The sequence below is a fragment of the Anguilla anguilla genome, chromosome 7 (assembly GCF_013347855.1).
Source record: "Anguilla anguilla isolate fAngAng1 chromosome 7, fAngAng1.pri, whole genome shotgun sequence".
Lineage (NCBI taxonomy): Eukaryota > Metazoa > Chordata > Actinopteri > Anguilliformes > Anguillidae > Anguilla > Anguilla anguilla.
The window spans coordinates 7,083,383-7,103,193 of NC_049207.1; the positions used below are offsets into that span (position 1 = coordinate 7,083,383).

At 47.7% G+C, this 19,811-nt stretch overlaps 1 protein-coding gene across 19 annotated transcripts in view; it reads right to left on the reverse strand.

The window, feature by feature from the left end:
- Positions 1 to 19,811, reverse strand: part of celf2 (cugbp, Elav-like family member 2) — a 178,190-nt gene that overhangs the window by 100,818 nt on the left and 57,561 nt on the right. Inside the window, exon 1 of one of the 19 annotated variants that reach the window (XM_035427320.1) lies at positions 17,808 to 18,074. The exons of 15 other annotated variants lie outside the window; for them this stretch is intronic. Coding sequence is in view for 3 of the 4 variants with exons in the window: in XM_035427314.1 (XP_035283205.1) it covers positions 5,974 to 6,050 (77 nt within the window). In the remaining variant the exon portion in view is untranslated. Of the gene's footprint in view, positions 1 to 5,973; positions 6,288 to 17,807; positions 18,075 to 19,811 lie in introns of those variants that run through there. 3 more of the 19 variants (XM_035427314.1, XM_035427324.1, XM_035427328.1) reach the window with 3 other exon arrangements.

Here is a 19,811-nt window from a genome sequence, read left to right on the forward strand (position 1 = left end):
GAAAAAATGCCTGGATATAAGCGGCCATATTAGTCCACATCAAGCAACCAAAGCAATCGGGATTCCCCCACGTTGGAGAAAGCAAGAGTGAAAAGGGGGGGGGGGGGGGGGGAAGGGTAATTAAAGCCAGTGAAGATCTGTAATGTGGTGCTAATGGTGCGGCCATCTTTCTTTCTATTACGGCAGAAGGGCGCAGGGAGACGGGCGAGTGTTTTGGGTTGAGACTAGCGCAGACGAGATAGCGGCTCTGGCTTCTTCGGTTTGTGAAGGCAACATTAATCCTGATGAGGAAAACTGGCCTTGAAACGGCAGAATGAGAGCTTATCTGCGAGCCTTAGAGGAGTATCTATGGTTAAAGCCCAGCGAATGATACGGAACTAGAACATGCATCATACGGTGATGCTGTTCTGAAGGGGGAACAAGAGACAGGCTTGCCAGAATATGCCGTGAATGGCAGTTTTCAAACACCACAGAACAGAAGCACTGTAGTTTATCGGCCACCGAAAAACACCAAATGGCGTTCCCGCCACAAACACAACCGTACCGCAACTTCACCGTTTCGACGGCCTGTTGGAACGCACAGGATTTCTGCGTCCTCCAGCTTCCTCGAGCCTGGAGTTTCGGCTCCTCGAAATGAGAAAAAAAAAAAAAAAAGCGAGAAAGAAGCACTCAGCCCACTGCTGACAGGAGATGACTGGTGCGCGAGGCTAATGGAGGCTAATCTCACCGAGGCTCTCCCGCCCTCGCACAGGTCATTAAAGTGCGCTCCACCGCAACACCGCGTCCTCCCCCGTCAGGTTCGCTCCAACAATGTTCTCTTTCTTTCACGGAACATTTCCGCTATTTATAAATCAAAAAAAACCAACACTTTAGTTTATATGGTGTTCCCCCCCCCCCTACACCAGTAGGCTGAATCTACATTCATATTCACGTCCAGTGAAATCCCTAGAGGGATAACCGATTTCAAACATTAGACATTCAAAGCATTCCTGGGGGTTAATGTGCATTTGCAGGGTTAAATAACAGGAGCATTGGTCTTTGTTCATACGCAGGTAGATTACAGTTCAGAACATAAAGAATACGTTCAGTGTCTCCACTCCTGTTAGCGTGCTCACCTTATAGCACTTGACACGGAGCATGTGTGTGGAAACGGGTGAAGACAGTGAAGAGTCTATTATACATGTGAATGGGGGGGGGGGGGCTGTCGTGTGCGTGTCCATGGAGACCCACACATACCGCACACAGAAAGAGTGCAAACAATTCTCTCCCGCGCTGGGGAAGAGACGCGGACGTGAACTTCAAAGATTAACGACTGCGAAGAGCACTCGGGCACCGCGAGCCCGGAGCTACAGAGCCCTTGTCGGGGGAGGGGGGGGTGGGGGTGGGGGTGGGGGGGATTTGCAGTAAATCGTCCACTTACTGCTACGATGGCTCAGTTTTGTTTGGGGAAAGGTAAAGTCCTAAAACGGTTAGCGTAGTCCCACATTTCATTGCCTCTGGCACGCGGAACAATGAGCACTTCAAAAGGACTGGTCAATTTAAACCAATTAATGTTGCCGGAGAAAGAGGCACTGAAACAGAAAGGGAAGTCAGCTTCAACCTGAGCACGCCTGAAATATAAAGATGACGGCTGAAATGTGATTAGGTGAGAAATGCATAACTGGGGAATTCGCTCCAGGAACTCACTGATGAGGAAATGGGCAGAAAAAGCAGTACTGCTGAGACTGTTGTGAAACTGCACAGACAGGACCTGCTGTGTGTGTGTGTGTGTGTGTGTGTGTGTGTGTGTGTGTGTGTGTGTGTGTGCGTGTGTGTGCGTGCGTGCGTGTGCATGACTGTGTGTGTGTGTGTGTACGTGTGTGTCTATGTCTGTGTGTGTGCGTGCATTTGAATTTGTGTGTGTGCACGCGCGTGTGTATATGCATGTTTGTGCATGTGCAATTGTTTGTGTGTGTGCGTGCGTATGAGCATTTGTGTGTGAGCATGTGTGTGCATGCGCGTGTGTATATGCACGTTTGTGCATGTGCACATTTGTGCGTGTGTGCGCAATTGTGTGTGAGTGAGCATGTGTGTGTGTCTGTGTGTGTGAGTGAGCATGCGTGTGTGTGTGTGTGTGTGTGTGCGTGTGTGTACGTGTACCTTTAGTGTACAGTCTCAAGGCTTCCAGTGAAACTCAATGGAAAAACAGGCTTTGTTCTCCCTGCTGAACAGAGGACACTGAAGTCATGAGAAGCAGGGCCCAGGTCCTCCATTCATTCCAGCGGCTGCACAATGCAGTTCTTTAGCTGCGGCCTGTCCACAGATCTGCACTGGTCCTGAACCACGGACCGGGTTCCACTCCTATTCCCCACAAAATCTCCCACGGAAACCGTCACCCCCCCCCCCCCCACCACAAAAAACGGCCAGGTCGCTGTCGCCATTTCGTGTTCTCGCTCAAGTTATTTCGGCCCTGCTCGCAGAAGTCAGCGTCGGCGCGAGCGAGATAACGAGCTCTCGTTAGACGATCGCTCCGTTTCAGGATTTTCACCCGGTTTGAATTACCCGTCCAATTAAATCACAGAATGCAAATATCAGATTAATGGACAGAGAGAAAGGCCACGCATGGCTATCATTACAGGAGAGATTCACGGCCATGCTCGGGCAATCAGAGGAGTTCTGTGTGTGCCTAGCCTGTGCTAATTGCCCCCGGTGTTATAAAATGTTCCAACGCGTTAAAAAAAACGACAGTGGAAGCGCACAAATTACCGGCTGATAAGCTCTGTGCTCCTACACACTTCCCATATGCTGTATGCTAGCCGATGGCTCTAATGGCTCTTATCCCTCAGTAATACCACCCTGCCTCTAAAGGACTACACTTATTACCCAAAAACCCCCTCTCGTGTGTTTTTTTTTTTTGGGGGGGGGGTGCCACATGGTCATCAAGCTGTTGGCCCCACCCCATCGGTGTAATGTGCGTCACGCAACACCTGGTGCTGGGCGCACATCACAAGAAGCGGAAGAGCCACGCCCCCAGCCGACCGCACCAGCCGTTTCCCGGGCGTGGTTCTTAAGCAGCGAGCCGGGGCCGCGTGCTTCTCCGGCCATGGCGAGAAACGCGCATTCTTGCCTCGTTGCGAGAAAGCGCGAGGGACCCTACTGACTGGCGGAGCTGTACAGTAGTTCTTTCCACGGCTCTGATCCTGAACACGGGCAGATTAAGATGCGCACATTTCCCAAAGAGCCCGTTAAATAGAAGCGAGTGGTGCAGTCGTGGAAACCCCCGGTTTCCACGACTGCAGCAAATGGAGAGAGGGAGCGAGAAACGTAAGCTAACACATGAGAGTAGCCTCACTGCGAGCGCGCGCCTTTGAAGGGTAAATCGAATACTCAATAAGAGTGTAACCTATTTTCTAAGTGTAAAAAAAAAACCCTTTGAAGATAGAAAATCAATTATAAATCTACAGTGCACCAGAATGGTGCCACTTAACAACTTGCAAGACATGTAAATGCAGTATAAAATATAACGCATAGCCATTACAACCGATAAAAGCCCAATAACATAGACCTATAACAATTTCCAACAACTCTCCGCCGATATACTGCATTTGTGGCAGGAATACCATTCATCTCTCGCTGAGAGCTGAGTGAACGCATCCTGCCTCCCGAAGACCTACAGTGCAGGAACACAGCAGCGACAGATTAGCATTCCTTCCCTCAATCGGTTTGCCAGCCGTATAGCAGCTAATGATACTATCATAAATACAGGAAAATGTGTCCAACCAGCATAGGGGGAGGGGTTCAGATAGCGATCGCATGTATACACCCAAGAACACAGTCAGCGAATGTTACACAAAGCCAAATGTCAAGTGTAGGGGGGACCTTTTTAAAAATAGGCCGCGCTTGGGCCCAGAGTGGCAGAGTGGCAGTTGTAGCTGCGATAATTTTCACGCTGAGGTTTTGTGGGGGAGAGGGATGACGTTGATGAATGAGTTAGGACAGCCCGGCCAGAATAATCGGTGCACGATACACTCTACATTTACATCCTAGGCATTTAGCCGATGCGCTTGTCCGAGAGCGACTTACACCGCGTGCATTTCACATGCAATCCATTTATGCAGCTGAATATTTGCTGATGTAATTCGGGTTAAGTAGCCTACCTTGGCTCAAGGGCACATCGGCAATGGCGCACCTTGAACTCGAAACTGCAGCCTCAGTTACACGTCCAGTTCCCTCGCCATTCAATTCTACTGCCACCCCCCGAATTAATAAAACGCTCCATACGCTCAAGTGACACCTCGAAACATTCATAGGCCCGACCCACACACGCAGCAGCTAGATTTAGTCTATGCACTCGGTGAATGTTTCACATCAGACCCAAAAAAAACCCCACACACACACAACATACGGTTTGATCGCTTCAGCGGGAATCGTAAATAACCCCATAATGTGGTCTATTAACGAGGACCATACTGAAGCTAGTAAAAGTCAACAACAGTAAAGACGGCATAAAAAATATAAAGCTAACGTATGAACGACTGAGGGACTTACAGGGTTGACTGATTCAGGAGCAAACAATAACTGCACAACACCACAACAGGGTCATTTGTATGAATCTTATTATAAACAGCATAATGTCAATAGCTTTGATCCCCCGGCAAATTCTCGTTTGCTGTATACACATTAGTGATCAGCGCCTATCAGTATGATGTTCTGTACTTTATCTTATCTTTCCAATGCTACAAATAAAGGCTGGTGCCCCAAGGAGCACGTCCATAAACAGTTGAGGATACTACGGGCAGGGTTTTAAACTGGCAACATCTTAAAAAAAAAAAAAAGCTGAGGCGCTCGCTCAGCACAGAGGGACATAATTCGTCCCCACATACACGTCGCTCGTGAACACAGAATCACAGAGAGCTGATAGGACAGAAGTGGGACAGGCTCTCAAAAGCGCCAGAGTCAGCTGGGTCATAACATAACAGAACCGTTATTATATGAGCATCAAAGCCCCTCTTTGTCAGCATTCTTGGAATCTTAAACCAAAGTGAATAACGCAGTAATCTGATTTAGCACATACCACGTAACATCGAATTTAAAGAATTGACAGGGGGAAGGGATGTGGTAATTGCAAATTCCTAAGATTTAACTCGAGGGAAACAGCAGCAAAAACACATTTGTTTTCAAGCTCGCCGATGTGCACGTTGATAATTGCATTATGTGCATGTATGTTCACAGAGAGAGGGATAGATTTTCAGTCAGCATCCACGCAAAACTCAAACAATAGTCTAAGCTTTATATTAGCCATAATGTTTTTTTTACTGCAATGCAACGTTTTAATAACACCAGAAGCAATTTAACTATCGACACAGGCGGCATCGGGCGTCATATCATGAAGCTGTTCTCTGGAAAGCAGCGTCTCTGCAAACAATATTACGGTAACTACGAAGCAACCTTTCTACCCCCGGCAGCGAAGACCCAGCCGAAAGCTCTCCTTTCATGGGCCCCCTGAAAACCATAGGGCGGTTAACTTCTTGTCCCATTCATCGTAACCGCAAGCTTGTGGTAAACTCCGGGGCGAGGCAACGAAAACGACATTTTACCGCACCGAAATTTGACCAAGGATTCACTCAGGCCAATCAACATCACAAGCACAATGCAACTAACGCCATCTATTTGGCTACTATTACTCCCTGCGTGCAAATTCGGTCGATATTTCAATAGCGCTGTGTTTATGTCTGGGCGTTCCACTCATTCTTGTCTCGTGTAGCTGGGGTCACTGCTTTTTGTCAAAGTTTGTTACTGCACCATTACCCTCGATTTAAAATCATGTAGCCCTCTTTCTCTCTCATTGTTAGCGCGCTAACCCCCCGGTCCCCGCCAGTAACAAAAACACGCGGCTACGTTGTGCATTTCGCTTTCAAAGTGCTCCTTCCATAAAAATAATTTAACGGCATTCGTTAGAGAAAGTCAAGTTTATCAAAGACCAAAATTACTCACATTCTGTCGCCGGAAACCAGCAAACGGCTCTCAACCATCACATCGGGTAGAAAATCCAGATTGTAAGAGGAAGTCATGTTTTTTTTTCCGTGCACGCCTCTGTGCTCTCGCTAGCAAATATGAGCGCTTCTCTACGCTTGTCTGATTCAACTGCGCTGGCCGCAGAGACGGAGAGGGACAGGTGCGCGAGGCCTCCCCAAGGCAGCCACAGACTCGGCAGTTGTCACATTCTTTTCTTCTCCCCCGTCATTTTTCCTCCAATCCCCACCGAAATCCTTACTGCTGAGGCAACTGTCCGTATAATACAAGGTGCTGAGACGGGGAGGCGTGGCTCCTCAATAGCCCGCTGCAGTTACTGTTAACCATTTGTACGCCTCTTTACAGTCCTCATAATTCCTCAGAATTTAAATGATGACATTACTTTCGCAGTAATTTGCAATGGCGCGATAATGGCGATCTGTGATTACTGTCATTTGTAGTCGTGATGCTATCGCCGAAATCACTGCAGAAATTAGCGATGTGAAGGTAAGCTACCAAATGTAGCCTACTAGTATCCAGAGAATAAATCTAATCATATCAGGTCAGTGCAGTATCACGTCAGTCCCCTCGCAAATCCATAGGATCCTTTGCAACAGCCACGACTGGCGTGCCCACTGACAGTTTTACTTGGCCCGGTACTTTAAGTGTGCATTTAATTACATGTAAATTAGCAAACCATTATACCGTGTCCAGGTTCCCGAGGGGGCACTGCTACATTAAGATTTGAATTATTTCACGGTAAAGTGCGGCAGTACGTAACCGGGTCAGTTAAGAGAGCTCTGAAGCTGCACTGCCTGGGTGCTTTAGCAACCGAACCGCGCCGTTTCAGAAGCACTTGATGGGTGTCGGGACAGCAGGGGCACACTGGGTAGAACCGAAAAGCGAAAAGTGTGTTTTACATAACGGTAAAACAAAACATTGCGCTGTTAAGCTTCTTTCTTATTTTAGTACCGCACAAAAGGGTAATGCAATTGCATTTGCGGTCCTTGAATGTATTTTCTTCACAGTTAAACACTGCCTACCAGTTTATTTCTTAAATTGTTATAAACAGGTAGCATAAATTAAAAAAAAAAAAAAAAAAAATACCCAAGTTATTTTTCTACTGCGCTGAAAAAATTTCACGTCCACTGTTCTTCATATTTGGCCATTACGGTTTTAATATCATGCTTTAATGGCTCTGCATGGTAACAGCTAACGCCCTGTCACAATTCAGTCGCTGTAATTCCTGCTCGTTTACAAACAGGTGTTCATATGCCAACGGTTACCCGAGAAGTTCGAACAAATTGCAAACAGTATATTATGTAGACTGGAATTAGGCACATTAATAATGAATTATAGCTGTTTTACACGCTTCGCGTATCTCTAGCACTACATCAATTGGAATTAAAGCTCATTAAGAGTTTGTAGAATACAGCCTGTTTGTTTTAGACGTTTTGTTAGTTTATTTGACACAATGCAGCAGATAAATTAGCAAACATCGTGTGATTTATGTTGAGTTAATTTCGCGCAACGAAACCCAAAGCTTAAATAATATTCTGCAGAGTCCTGGTTTTTTCCGAGGTAACTAAAACTGAACATCTAATCTGTTACCTTTTATAGCAAACAAAATGGTATGCTCAACAAGGCCATATATTACAAGACCCTGGTGTCTGTTTTATAACGGCAGTTCTAAAAGCACTTCGTACTGTATGTGCATTTCTTTCTTGATGACTTCAATGCATTCGAGCTATCTCCAAGTGACACCATAATACTTAGTTTGCTTCCCTTTTGCATACTATATCTCCAGCCACATGACTGATCCCTCCCACCTCATTGAAATCTGCCTCCATGAAGTTCAAATATTAAGGTTTGATACCGCCACCTTCAGGACCTTCAACAAATTAAAAGCACCACTCAGCCACAGGAAATCGAAACCGGCAACATAAAAGACCCAAACATTTGTACTTCCCCCAAACAGTTTTTGAGGTAAACGACCAAATAAACCCATTTACTGATAAGAAAGAAAAAAAGGCAAACACGTGACTCTGCTCCCGCCTAGGCGATAACGCAATAATAACGGAAAGCCTTTCATCTGAGTCCTTGCTTGCCTGCTGCAGGGGTCAAAGGTCACAGTGTTCCTTTTTTTTCTTTTGAGCTGGCCTTGGCTTCATTTGGTGCTTTCTTGACGCCGTCCTCCTCGGGGGGGAATTCTTTGTGATGCAGCTCGGGGCAAGGTCTCCCACTCTGTCAGACACTGAGGCTCAGCTGCCCAGCAACGCATATCGATCGACCCCGTAGGAGGAGGGTTGCCGGCATAGCTGTAGGAATCTCGGCTAAAATACATAATGGCGGGCCCAGCAGAGAACCGCAAATGGAGCAAAAAAACTTAACGCGCGGCATTAGCAAACTTGCCGAGCAACCCCGCCATCCCCTCCCCCCATTAATCCGACATGCACTGACCTTCACGAGCGCCGAGTCATAACCCCAAACAGTTAAGACTACTGCTGCAGAATATGATTAACTGGGGCGTTCCAAATTATTTACGCCCGTTAATAATCAGGTAATGCAAGCAGCCGCATTCTGACATTTAAAAATCCCTACTTTAATTGCAGTCTCAATATTAGCCATGCAAATACATGCAAAGGCATAGACAAAGTAATATAACTGTAATCACAAATTAATCACTTGGCAAACAGCAAAATAAAGAAACCCTTCTTCTTCGTCATGGCATAGCCCAGAAACATTACTAACACAGTGATGTTATGGTGCTCTTTTAGTCTATTGATCATTGCCCATGGCTTAGCCTCTTACGGCATAAGCAAGTATCAACCAAAAATCAATTTTTTTTCCCCCAACAACTGAGTACTGCTGTTACGAACATGAGATTGAATATTCAGCAATACTTGTAGGTTCAAACTAAGGAAACTGCAGTATCTCTGAATGTGTGTGTTAACATTCCCTACGGGTTGCCCCCAGTAACCCTTATTCAAAAGTTACACAAATAAATGACCTCATGTCCTACACCAGATTTCAGAGACGTGAGGTAGACGCTATTAACGAACGCAGACGGTGCTCAAGCGCGAGCTCCGATGTCAGGCGCAAGCCTCGTGCTCATCCGCAGCGAAACGTCCAGTGTTAATTCAGCTCTGACAGAGTAGCCTACATACCAGTCCAACTGGGACCAATGGACTGGTAAATGGTAAATGGACTGCATTTATATAGCGTTTTTATCCAAAGCGCTTTACAATTGATGCCTCTCATTCGCCAGAGTAGTTGGGGGTTAGGTGTCTTGCTCAAGGACACTTCGACACGCCCAGGGCGGGGTTTGAACCGACAACCCTCCGACTGCCAGACAATCGGTCTTACCTCCTGAGCTATGTCGCCCCATGTACTCCGTAAGAGCTGATTTAACGCTGAACATTTGATTGTGTAGCGATCCTCTGATTTTAACTCTGAGCTCGATGTAAACCTTTCCCCCTGAAGCTCACACCGCAGTCGTTCGTAACGACGCTGCCACGGCACGGCCTGGCAAACCTCACAAGAGCGCCTCTCTCTCCCGCCGAACACTACAGGACTGCCAGACCGGCGGCAGCACCAGGCAGCAAACACGTTAAGGGCTCTCAACGGGGTCACTTTCACTGCTCCACGCGCGCGGCTCCAGACGCACGGACACACTCATTTACCACCCATGAGCCGCGCAAGACCTCCACCGCAGCGAAACAGGAACCAGCGAAAGTGCTACCGAAATGTGTAAATGCAAAGACATAAGAAACCGAAAATACAGTTTCCTCAGCTCCGTGCGAATGTTTAGTCTGCTAATACTTAATGGAAATTCATCAAAAATCAAATTCATTTTTTTTTTTTGGTGGATTGACATAATAACACATATGTGTGCGCACACACGCGTACATGCATGCACACTGCGGTTTCATGGCATCATTTCTTTTCACAACAGCGGTATGTGTTCGGAACAATACCCAGGGATACGGTATTACTGGTATTTGTCACAAATCGTAGGTTACGCAATTTTACAATTAGTTCTATTGTTCTCCTTCACTAGATGGTCCTCACAGTGTAAAAAAAACCCTTTGGAAACACTCCCCTGCCACTGAAAGGCTTACCGGTATATCCTTATCCAGGGAGCTCGTTTCAAGTGAGATAAAAAAATAAAATAAAAGGAATGTTATCTCATAACACATAGCCCATATTCTGCTTTTCTTGAAGAACCGACAACACTCTTTAGAATGGATGGATAGCATAATTGGCTTAAAATGGCTTAAAAATGATGAAAAAATCACTTGGGTGGCCTGGCCGACCAGCTGGAAGACTACAACTCCCAACTCCCTCAGGAAGAGGGGGCTTGAGATGCCCTGCACTTAAGATAGCCGATGTAAATGCCCTTATATGGTCAGGGGCTTCATCAGGGTACACCACTGTTTCACCAAAAAAATTCATAAGCTCATAAGTTAATCATATTCATAAGGAAACAATTCAATTAGCTAAACAGTTCATTTGGCTTCTTGTTTCATCAGGGGGAGAGATGCTAAAGAGTTCTCATGAACTTACGTTGTTCTCTTTTCATTTTGTAACCTTAGCTGAACAGACACATTTCTGATGCTTGCTTGTTCAGGATTTCAAGAATCCACAGCCCCGAACTCACCAGGCTAAAAAAAAACTGGCTAAAACCTAAGCACGCTCCACAAACGAAGAGGTTCGTTTATTAAAATCCGAAGAAAATTTGTGTTGCATCACTAAATAACTTAGCAACTGATTTGCTCAATCTGCACAGACAGAATGACGAGTGGCACCCCGTCCGTTCGCTAACGCGGAGGGAAAATAATCCAGACTGCGCGCACTCGCTGCACACATTGATGCTACCGGACCATCACTTTCATGCCAAGTAGCCAGACAGCACAGACAAATGTTCCATATGCCCAGCAGAGAAAGTCGGATCGGCATGTTGGCTTTCCTTTTTTCTTTTTTTTTTTTGCAGTGTAAATAAAATTTAAAAAGCTGATCTCACAATTTAACCAGGAGGGAAATGTACATTTGTCTACACAACCTGGCAACTTAAAAAAAAAAAAAAAAAAAAAAATTAACTAAGCTACTTGAAAGGTAATTGTTTTAGCTGCCACATACTACTGGGAAATGTAGTTTAGCTCGTAGCTCCATTACGTTTTACATTCAGTTCTGCTACTCCCCAGCACTGCCGCTGTATGACCTCACGTGACACAAAAAATGTCAGTGTCATCTGAAATCATGTAAAAAGTAAGTTTAAAAAAATAAATAAATAAATCTGAATTTGATTGTGTTTTTGAATGGGGACCAATGTGGGGTAAATCGGTGCTGGAAACAGACACCGTGAAAAAAAAAAAAAGATTACCAGGGAATATGGTATTCTCGGTATACCGTGCAACCCTAATGTACATGCACACACACACGCGCGCGCACACACACACCACATATCACATACGAGCCACAGAGCCAAACTGATCTGGCGTTGTTCCTGGCGTCCCAGCGTCGCAGTGTCCATGAAACCGGCTCAGAAGGATTCCCGCAATCGCCCGCACCGGCTGCTGCAAAGCAGCAACGCTGGAACCCGCGCGGATGACTCTGGGTGTTTGAGGGAGGATTAAACAGGGATGCTTTTGTTCCGTATATCAGTAGGCCCGAATATGCATACATTATCAACCTAGGCGCAGCGGAAAATCTGCAGAGGCTCAAAGTGCAATCCGAGTGCCTGCAACCCCAACACATTCTACAGCTCTACCATTCGTTCCCCCACAGGAGAACGTCCCTAACTAAACCACCCGAAAACTGAACAGTCCCGTCTACGCTGACGCTGGTGGCAAAGGGTTTCAGATTAGAGTCGTGGGTACTTCAAGGTCAACTGTGTGTGCACCTCAATCACACGGTGCGTTGTGGATCGACAGGGTGACCCACACACACCAAATGTAGAGCCTACCGCACTGAATATTTAGCCCCAAGGAGCCACAGGAGTCACAGGATGTGCATCTGAGCAGCATCCCGCATCATTTGAACCGCCCACCCGGGCATTTATGACACCCTGCTCCTGAGAAGGTTTCACATCCAAGAGTCCACAGCCCCGAACACACCAGGCTAAAACAAAACTGGCTAAAACCTAAGCACGCTCCACAAACGAAGAGGTTCGTTTATTAAAATCCGAAGAAAATGTGTGTTGCATCACTAAATAACTTAGCAACTGATTTGCTCAATCTGCACCGACAGAATGACGAGTGGCACCTCGTCCGTTCGCTAACGCGGAAGTCAAAGAAGTCACGGAAGTCTGAGAGCATGGCCAATCAACGAGGAAGAGCAGAAACACGGAAATGCTCTGCTTCCTGAGCGTGTGTGTGCGCATCACTTCCTGTTCCTGTCCCGACTTCCTGCTCTGAATAGCAGTTCTTTCCTTGTCGGTGGCAGAGGGGGTTTTCTCTGGGAGAGCCAAGGCCCACATTTCTGCAGTGCAGCAGATCAGGCCCTGCCTGTTCTAATTGGGCCCAGCCATGGTTACAGGGCACTGGAGCCGAAACAAAGCCCCCCTGTCTAAGTGCCACACATTCATTAGAGGCTTTTCCCCGCTCTCTCTCTCTCTCTCTCTCCTTCTCTCTCTCTCTCTCTCTCTCTCTCTCTCTCTCCTTCTCTCTCTCTCTCTCTCTCTCGCTCCCTCTCCTCTTTTCCTCATTAAACTGCCACCCTGGAAACACTGGTGACCGGCTCTCATTTATTTTCATTTGAACGTCGTGCAGCTCCACTGAGCCTCATGTTGCTAGTGGAGGGAAAGCTGGGACGGTGTCATTTCGATGCTCCCTCCCCCCCCCTTCTCTCCCCTCCCACCCCTCACCCCCCTCCCAAAATGCCCAGCAGTTTGGCCATTGCCATTCCGGGTCACGGCTGTCCCCTTCATTAACCTCCCTGATTTGGGTAATAGGCACTGATTCAGCCTGACTATACTGAACAACACCATATTCTGTTTAATATTAAATGGAATAAAACACAATACAAATAACTGCAAACCTCAATAATAGCAGACTATACTGAACAACACCATATTCTCAATACAGGCCTATTGAAGCTAAATATATTAAATGGTCCAAAAAGTATTAAATGGAATAAAACATAATACAAATAACTGCAAACCTCAATAATAGCAGACTATACTGAACAACACCATATTCTCAATACAGGCCTATTGAAGCTAAATATATTTATATGGTCCAAAAAGTATTGAATGGAATAAAACATAATACAAAAAACTGCAAACCTCAATAATAGCCAACCGCTACATATCCAGTTCTTTAAAGCTACATGAAAAAGGAGAAATAGAAAGGTGTCCAGTTTCACCACCTACATTTAACTAGAGTTCTAGAGACTCTTTCATGTAGAATAAAAACGGCGAAATAAATTGCAAAAACACTCCTGCCTATTAATCGATCGTGTTCGTTTAAAGGTAAAACTAGGAGCCATAACACTTTGCTGCAGCGTCAGAAACGAACTACCTCTGACAAAAAAATAGTCCCAGCTTAACAACAACGAGAGAGGAAAAACCTCACGGAAGTTACAAATGAAATAAAACCCGCCCTGAGCAGATGGAAGCACTTAACGATCACTTTATGGGGCAGAATGAACACGGTGAACGTGACAACACCGGTGAAAGAAGATCCTGTACTCCTGGAACACATCCCTAAAGAAATGGAGCAATAAGCACCATAAAACAATTTCTTCTTCTGGGGTGACGGAAGGGCATGCTATTCATTGAAAAGACAAAGAAATAAAATTGGACTTAATTTGCCTTAATTTACCTAATTTTTTAAATCTTTATTACCTAGTGACGGGGGCCCGGCAAATGAGGGAATGATTCAACCCCCTCTCAAAAACAAAGCAAAAAAAAAAACAACATCAGGAATTTATATTCTTCCCTTCAAAGCCTGTAGCCTTTTCTCTCCAAACCCCAACAATGACAGAAACGTCATCATTCGAAACAGTGAAGTTATCCCCTAAAAATAGGTCTTATTATTTCCCAGTGTGACTAAATCAACAAAAATGGACAACCCCATCATTTCCAATCAATTCCTTTCCTGGGCAGAATGGATAAAGGCTGACATTAGTAAACATGACTTTCTTAAGAAAAGGATTGTGCGAAAAGTCTCCCAAGAAATGATCATTTTTTTAAAAATATGCCAAAAATTAAGAGTTTAAACTCAAAGTCCACTCGGCTGAACAGTCCTCATGGACATGTTGCTGAATATCGGGCCAGAATGTACGATAAGGAAAAGATAAGAACTCACAAAAACAACGGATAATTAGTTTGACAACCGAGCAGTATGGTGACGGTGTCTGACCATGACATCATCTCAGATTAAATACCGGTGATAAATATGGTACAATTCAAGACATACCAATCAATAATAAACTATTACCATCGAAAATTATAAACAAGATTTACCATACTTGAGAATAACAAAGAGATGAACAAATCGTCTGGAATCAAATCAATCCACGGAAACAAATGTACACCATTTGTTAACATAACAATTTCACAAACAAATTACCAGCACACAGAAATTCCATTTTTAATCATATAATCACCAAAAATAATTCCAAGAAACTAGGTGAAATACTGAATTGATAAAATTAACAGAATGAGTAAGTGAAGTAAATTCCAGGCTAAAATCTAGGGGAAAAAATGACATAAAGTTAAGCCTGAAAAGATAAATATAGATTCACGTTTAGGGGTAAAGACCCAAGCAGCATCTAGAACATTCTGTTCTGGGACCTGATGCTACACATCGAAACAACCTTTGTTATTTTCTGTTGCTCTGTTTTCTCATTAGTTGCGCTTAACTAAAGATTTTCCTCTTTTTCTCATTTGCGGTAAACGTACATCAATATGTTTCTATCGATTTGACCGTCCGTAAGTCTCATAATTCAGTTTAAAAAAAACAAAAAAAAAAAAGACAATAGGGTGTGATATTTATCATGCTAGCAGAGAGCTCAACCCCAAATGGCTACCCCTGCTGTTTCCAGAGGGAGGAGGGTGGGAATGGGATAATGGATTGTTACGTTGTGCACTGGATGTCATAAAAGAATAATGACTTCCTGAGTGTCGATACCTGGCCCGCGCGCGCGGAAGTGCTCTCCGAAGGTGCGGATCTGAAAGCAGCTGTCGCCTCTGGTTTAGTTTTCATCTCTCTCTGACGGCGGCGGCGGCGGCTGCCGTCGCCATCGCTCCCGCGTCCCGTCCCGTCGGGCGCCTTAAATCTCGCCCCGCCCGCTCGGGACGGGGGCCAGCGAGCGTTTCGCATAACCTCTGGTGTCTGGTGATGACAGGTGACCAGAGAAATGGCACTACCACGCTTTAGAGGGGGGGGGGGAGGGTTGAGGGCGTTTTTTTGTTTTTTTTTAGAGGGAGAGCTGGCAGTGTGAAACACACCGCTTCAGACAACAGACACAGAAACACAGACACCTCCCTCCCACATGCACATGCACGCAAGCACACACACACACACACACACACACACTCCCTCTCTCTCTCTCTCACACACAGACACACACACACACTCTCTCTCTCTCTCTGTCTCACACACACACACACACTCAGACACACTCTCACACACACTCTCTCTCTCTCACACACACACACACACACACACACACACACACGCAGTCTCTCTCTCTCTCTCACACACACAAACACACACACACACACACTCTGACGCACTCAGACACTCTCTCACACACACGCACGCACAGAACAACAGCCACTACCAGACCTCGGCAACTAATTACAAACTACAAATTACAGAGGAGCCCCGTCAGGCCACTTCTCCATTGTGTGAGGCTCCAGGGCTCTCCTCCGTGCCGGGGATTAGGCCTCATTCAGTGGAGTGGGTTCAGGGGGACTGCATTCATTAAACTTTCCTCTCCGCCTCTGCCTCGTTCGCAAAGCAGACCTGCGTCTGCAGTCTGCAGGCACGCCTCGCCTTCCCCTGTTTCTCCTTAAAGATGAATATCGAGATTTAAACTCGACCGATTCAAACCAAATCTGCCGTTCGACCATATGAAATCATATATTTGTGATAATATTGGTAGAGAGAATATGGCAACAAAAGAAAAACATTACGTGGCATTACAAAGCACAGCGATGCTAGTGCTGCATTACATTTTCACACGTGCACACACACACACACACACACAGTTTAAAAAAATAGTTTCCTTGCCTACTATTCACCACAAAATGCCACCACACAATTAAAACTGAAAGCATCGGACTGTTAAACCACAAGTAAAGCCACTAAATTAATAAACACACACTTTTATTATGAATTATGGATCCTGCCTTCTATCCGAATTAGTATCTATTAGCTCACATGCATGACTACCGGCGCACTAAATTTGGCCTATCGTTGTTCTAAGAATACATCGTCCATTAATATTGATGCCTTTCATCTGAAAACTCCAGGAGAAAGGAGTGACTATGGTGAACTGCACACACACACACCCCGCGCGTGCGAAAAATACTTCGGCACACCCGAGCACGCTCGGACCGACGCGCTTTGAGACGTGTTTTACTGACAAGGTGAAAAGAATTAAAATCCACGAGCAGGTCTGGCTGCACAGTGACAAAGCGATCGGAGAGATTCACCAGAGGGCAGCTGCCGTTTTAAAAGGCCGTTTACCTGGCCGGCTAACGGGGAGGCCGGTCATAAATCCGGCGTTAAAGCCGAACAGCCGTTTGTTATGATGCGCGGCGGCGGCGGCGGCGGCGTCCTCGACGCGCTCGGCCGCGCGCGACACGTAAAGGGAGACCGCCTGTTTGCCGAGGATCGCCGCGGAAACAGCCGAGCGGCTTCCGCTCGACCCTTTTTTTACCGCCAACGGTTACGACAAGCCTCGCTCTGAAAGAAAAACAAGCCGGGGAGGGAGAAAAGGAAAAAAGAGAGAGAGAGAGAGAGAGAGAGACTGGAGGAGAGGAGGAGGATGAAAGAGAAGAAAAGGAAAAAAAAGCGATGAAGTGTTTGACAGTCCCATTGTCTGCCTGTCCCATTGTCAGGCGGAAGATGCATTCAGCTTCCCCCTCGCAACACCCCCCCCAAACCCCACCCCCCCCCGCCTCGCCTGCACCAGCCCCCACCTCCCCGGACCAAAACAAACAAAGGCGCACATTTTTCAAACCGCGGGACGCCCCTTTCTCCCGCTCCCCTGTCCTGTCCTGTCCTGTCCGGCGAAGGCTAGCCCAAAATCCGTCCTGCGACACGGGCTGTCGGACGGACCGGGAGGGGTGGGGGGGACAGGAACCGCAAACTCGAAACGGGGGGGAAAGGAGTGGTCTGTTTGGCCCTTCACAGCGTGCATGTTCTGCCCCGTGCAAACCTAATATGGAGTCGCCCCCGAATCGCCCCCCCCCCACCCCTTTCCCCCATCGCTCTACACATCACGGTAAGTAACAAAGATAAACAAGTACCGCCAACTCTCTGAGCATGCCCAGGGTCCGCTCCCCCCCCCAGTAAAACCTTAATAACAGGCTTTGCAGAAGCATTGTTGTCGTTTTTTATTTCAGCGAATGGCGTGAGAGCGGGAATCGCGGTTAAAAACGAGCGAGCTCCGCGGCGCCGCGGCGCGGCTAAGCGCCGGACAGGGCCGGAGCGATCCCTCTCCCAAAAACTACTGCAGCAAAGAAGAACCCAGCCCGCCAAACCCCCCCCCCCCCCACACCCCACCCCCTCTGCCCCAAACACCAACCTGCACCCCCCCAAAAAAAACCCCCAGCGGCTCGGGAGCGAGCGGCGCCCTACCTCAGGAGCAGGTCCTCATTTCGCAGGGGGGGCTGGCGCGGAGGGGGGGCAGCGCATGTTCTCCGCGCACACGCCCGGCACAAAGCCCAGCTCGGAAGAGTGCTCCAACATCGGCTCTGCGCTCGGGTCTCCCGCGGAAATGGCCACTCGTCCTCTCCCTATCGCTCGCTCGCTTTCTCTTCCTATCGCTCACTCTCTCGCTCTCACTCTCTCTCTCTATCGCGGGGTCCTGCTACACTCCTTTCCTCCTTAGTTCCTCTCTCTTTGGTCCCCTTCTCTCTCTATCGCGCTCTCTCTCTCCGTCTCTCTCTCTCTCGTTCTCTCTCTCTCTCTCTCTCTCTCTCTCCCTGCCTGCCTGCCTCGCTCGCTCGCTCGCTCGCTCCCTCCCCGGCGTGGCTGTGCGGCAGAGTGGAGAGCGAAGCCCCGGCTGACTCACCCAGCCGAAATAATCCCCCCTGACAGGCGGCGTTGTTGTGGGGCTCTCTGACGCTAATGCGCTGAGCCGCCCGGGGCAGCTCGCTTCGCGGGACGCCGGGGAGCGGGACGGTCGCTCTGTTCCACTAATTGCCCCCCAAATTAGGCGGAGGGGCGCGGGACGGGCTCCTTATTTATTCCCCCCTGTCAGGCGCTGTCAGGCGGCCGGGGGAACCCGCGAATGGGGGGGGGGGGGAGCCGCTGGATCGTTAATGCGGGCCCCTAAAAAAAAGAGGCCTCATTCCCGTCCGGGTTTGTCTGCGATATGAAACGGCTTCATCAGCAAACAAAACAAAAATAAAAAGAAAATAAAAAGGTTGTGGACGCTTAGCTTTTCAGATTAATCTGGAACACCTGCAGCAATCCCAGGAAAAAAAACAAAACCCGAAAAAAAAACTGTTTTCCCAAAAATGCTGCAGGAATTTTCCTACGAGTGCACTTCCACACAGGGCTCTTATCCAGCACCGATTTGCGCGTTTCGCATTTAAAAGCGAAATGGGCGCACGGGGACCTGGACAGGCTCGGTGGAGGCAAAGGCGTTTTGGCAGAAGCGCCGTCGGGCAGGTACAGGGGGGGAGGGAGGAGAGAAAAGGGGGTCTGGAGTTTTAACCGGGCCGGGCCGGGCCATGAAACAGCCGGGGACGTGCCCACGGCTCCCCCCGCAGGCCACAGGTGCGGACGCCGCGTGCCAGGAGCGGAGGGGGCGTGCGGGGGGGCGGGCGCTGCCGAACTCTCCGACCGTGGCCGGGCTCGGCTCCCCCCAGGGATTGCGGCGGGACGTTCACGGATGGACGGGCGTCCTCGGCGACGGTCGTCCTCGGCAACGTGCGTTCCGCGCGCCGGTGTTCGGTCATATTTTACAACAGCTGCATATTTTTATGATCTCATTTTTTATTGGAAACAGCGTTTGCGAGGAGCTTGAGGTCCAAAAACCGGAGCTTGGGCGATTTGTTGCTGCCCTGGAATCTGAGATTTTGGGGGGGGGGAGTGCCCCCGCCCTCCTGCACCCCCCCCGCCCCCCACCCTCACCACACAGATGACCCAGTTACACCCAATCACTGCCTGCCTGCCACAAAACATTACATGTGAAGTTCAGAAACAAGCTAGCCACACGCTTGTCTGCTCGTCCTGTTTTAAATCAAATGGCCCCATTCACTCTGACTCCTTCCTGTTTCCTGTACTCCAGACACTCCATCAAGCATTCACACGGAGTAAGACTGCATCTGATACTCCTCGTATAACGGGCAGATCGACAGCTGAGTGTCCTCTCCGCGTTTCCGACAGATCCAGAAGAGCAGATTTAATTCAATGCCGCGCATATGGCAGCATCTGGGGAGGAGAACAGTGCGGAGGAAAAAGACGAATTTATTGTGAATTAATTCTAATTTGTCTCGGTCTTCTCTCCGCGAAAGAATTTCTCTGTCATCCGCATATACGTTAGCTGTTTTTTTGGGGGGGGGGTGTGGGGGGGAGAGGGGGTAGGAGGGGCAGGCGGGGGAGTACGGAGAGAGAGAGAGAACAGAATCGCAA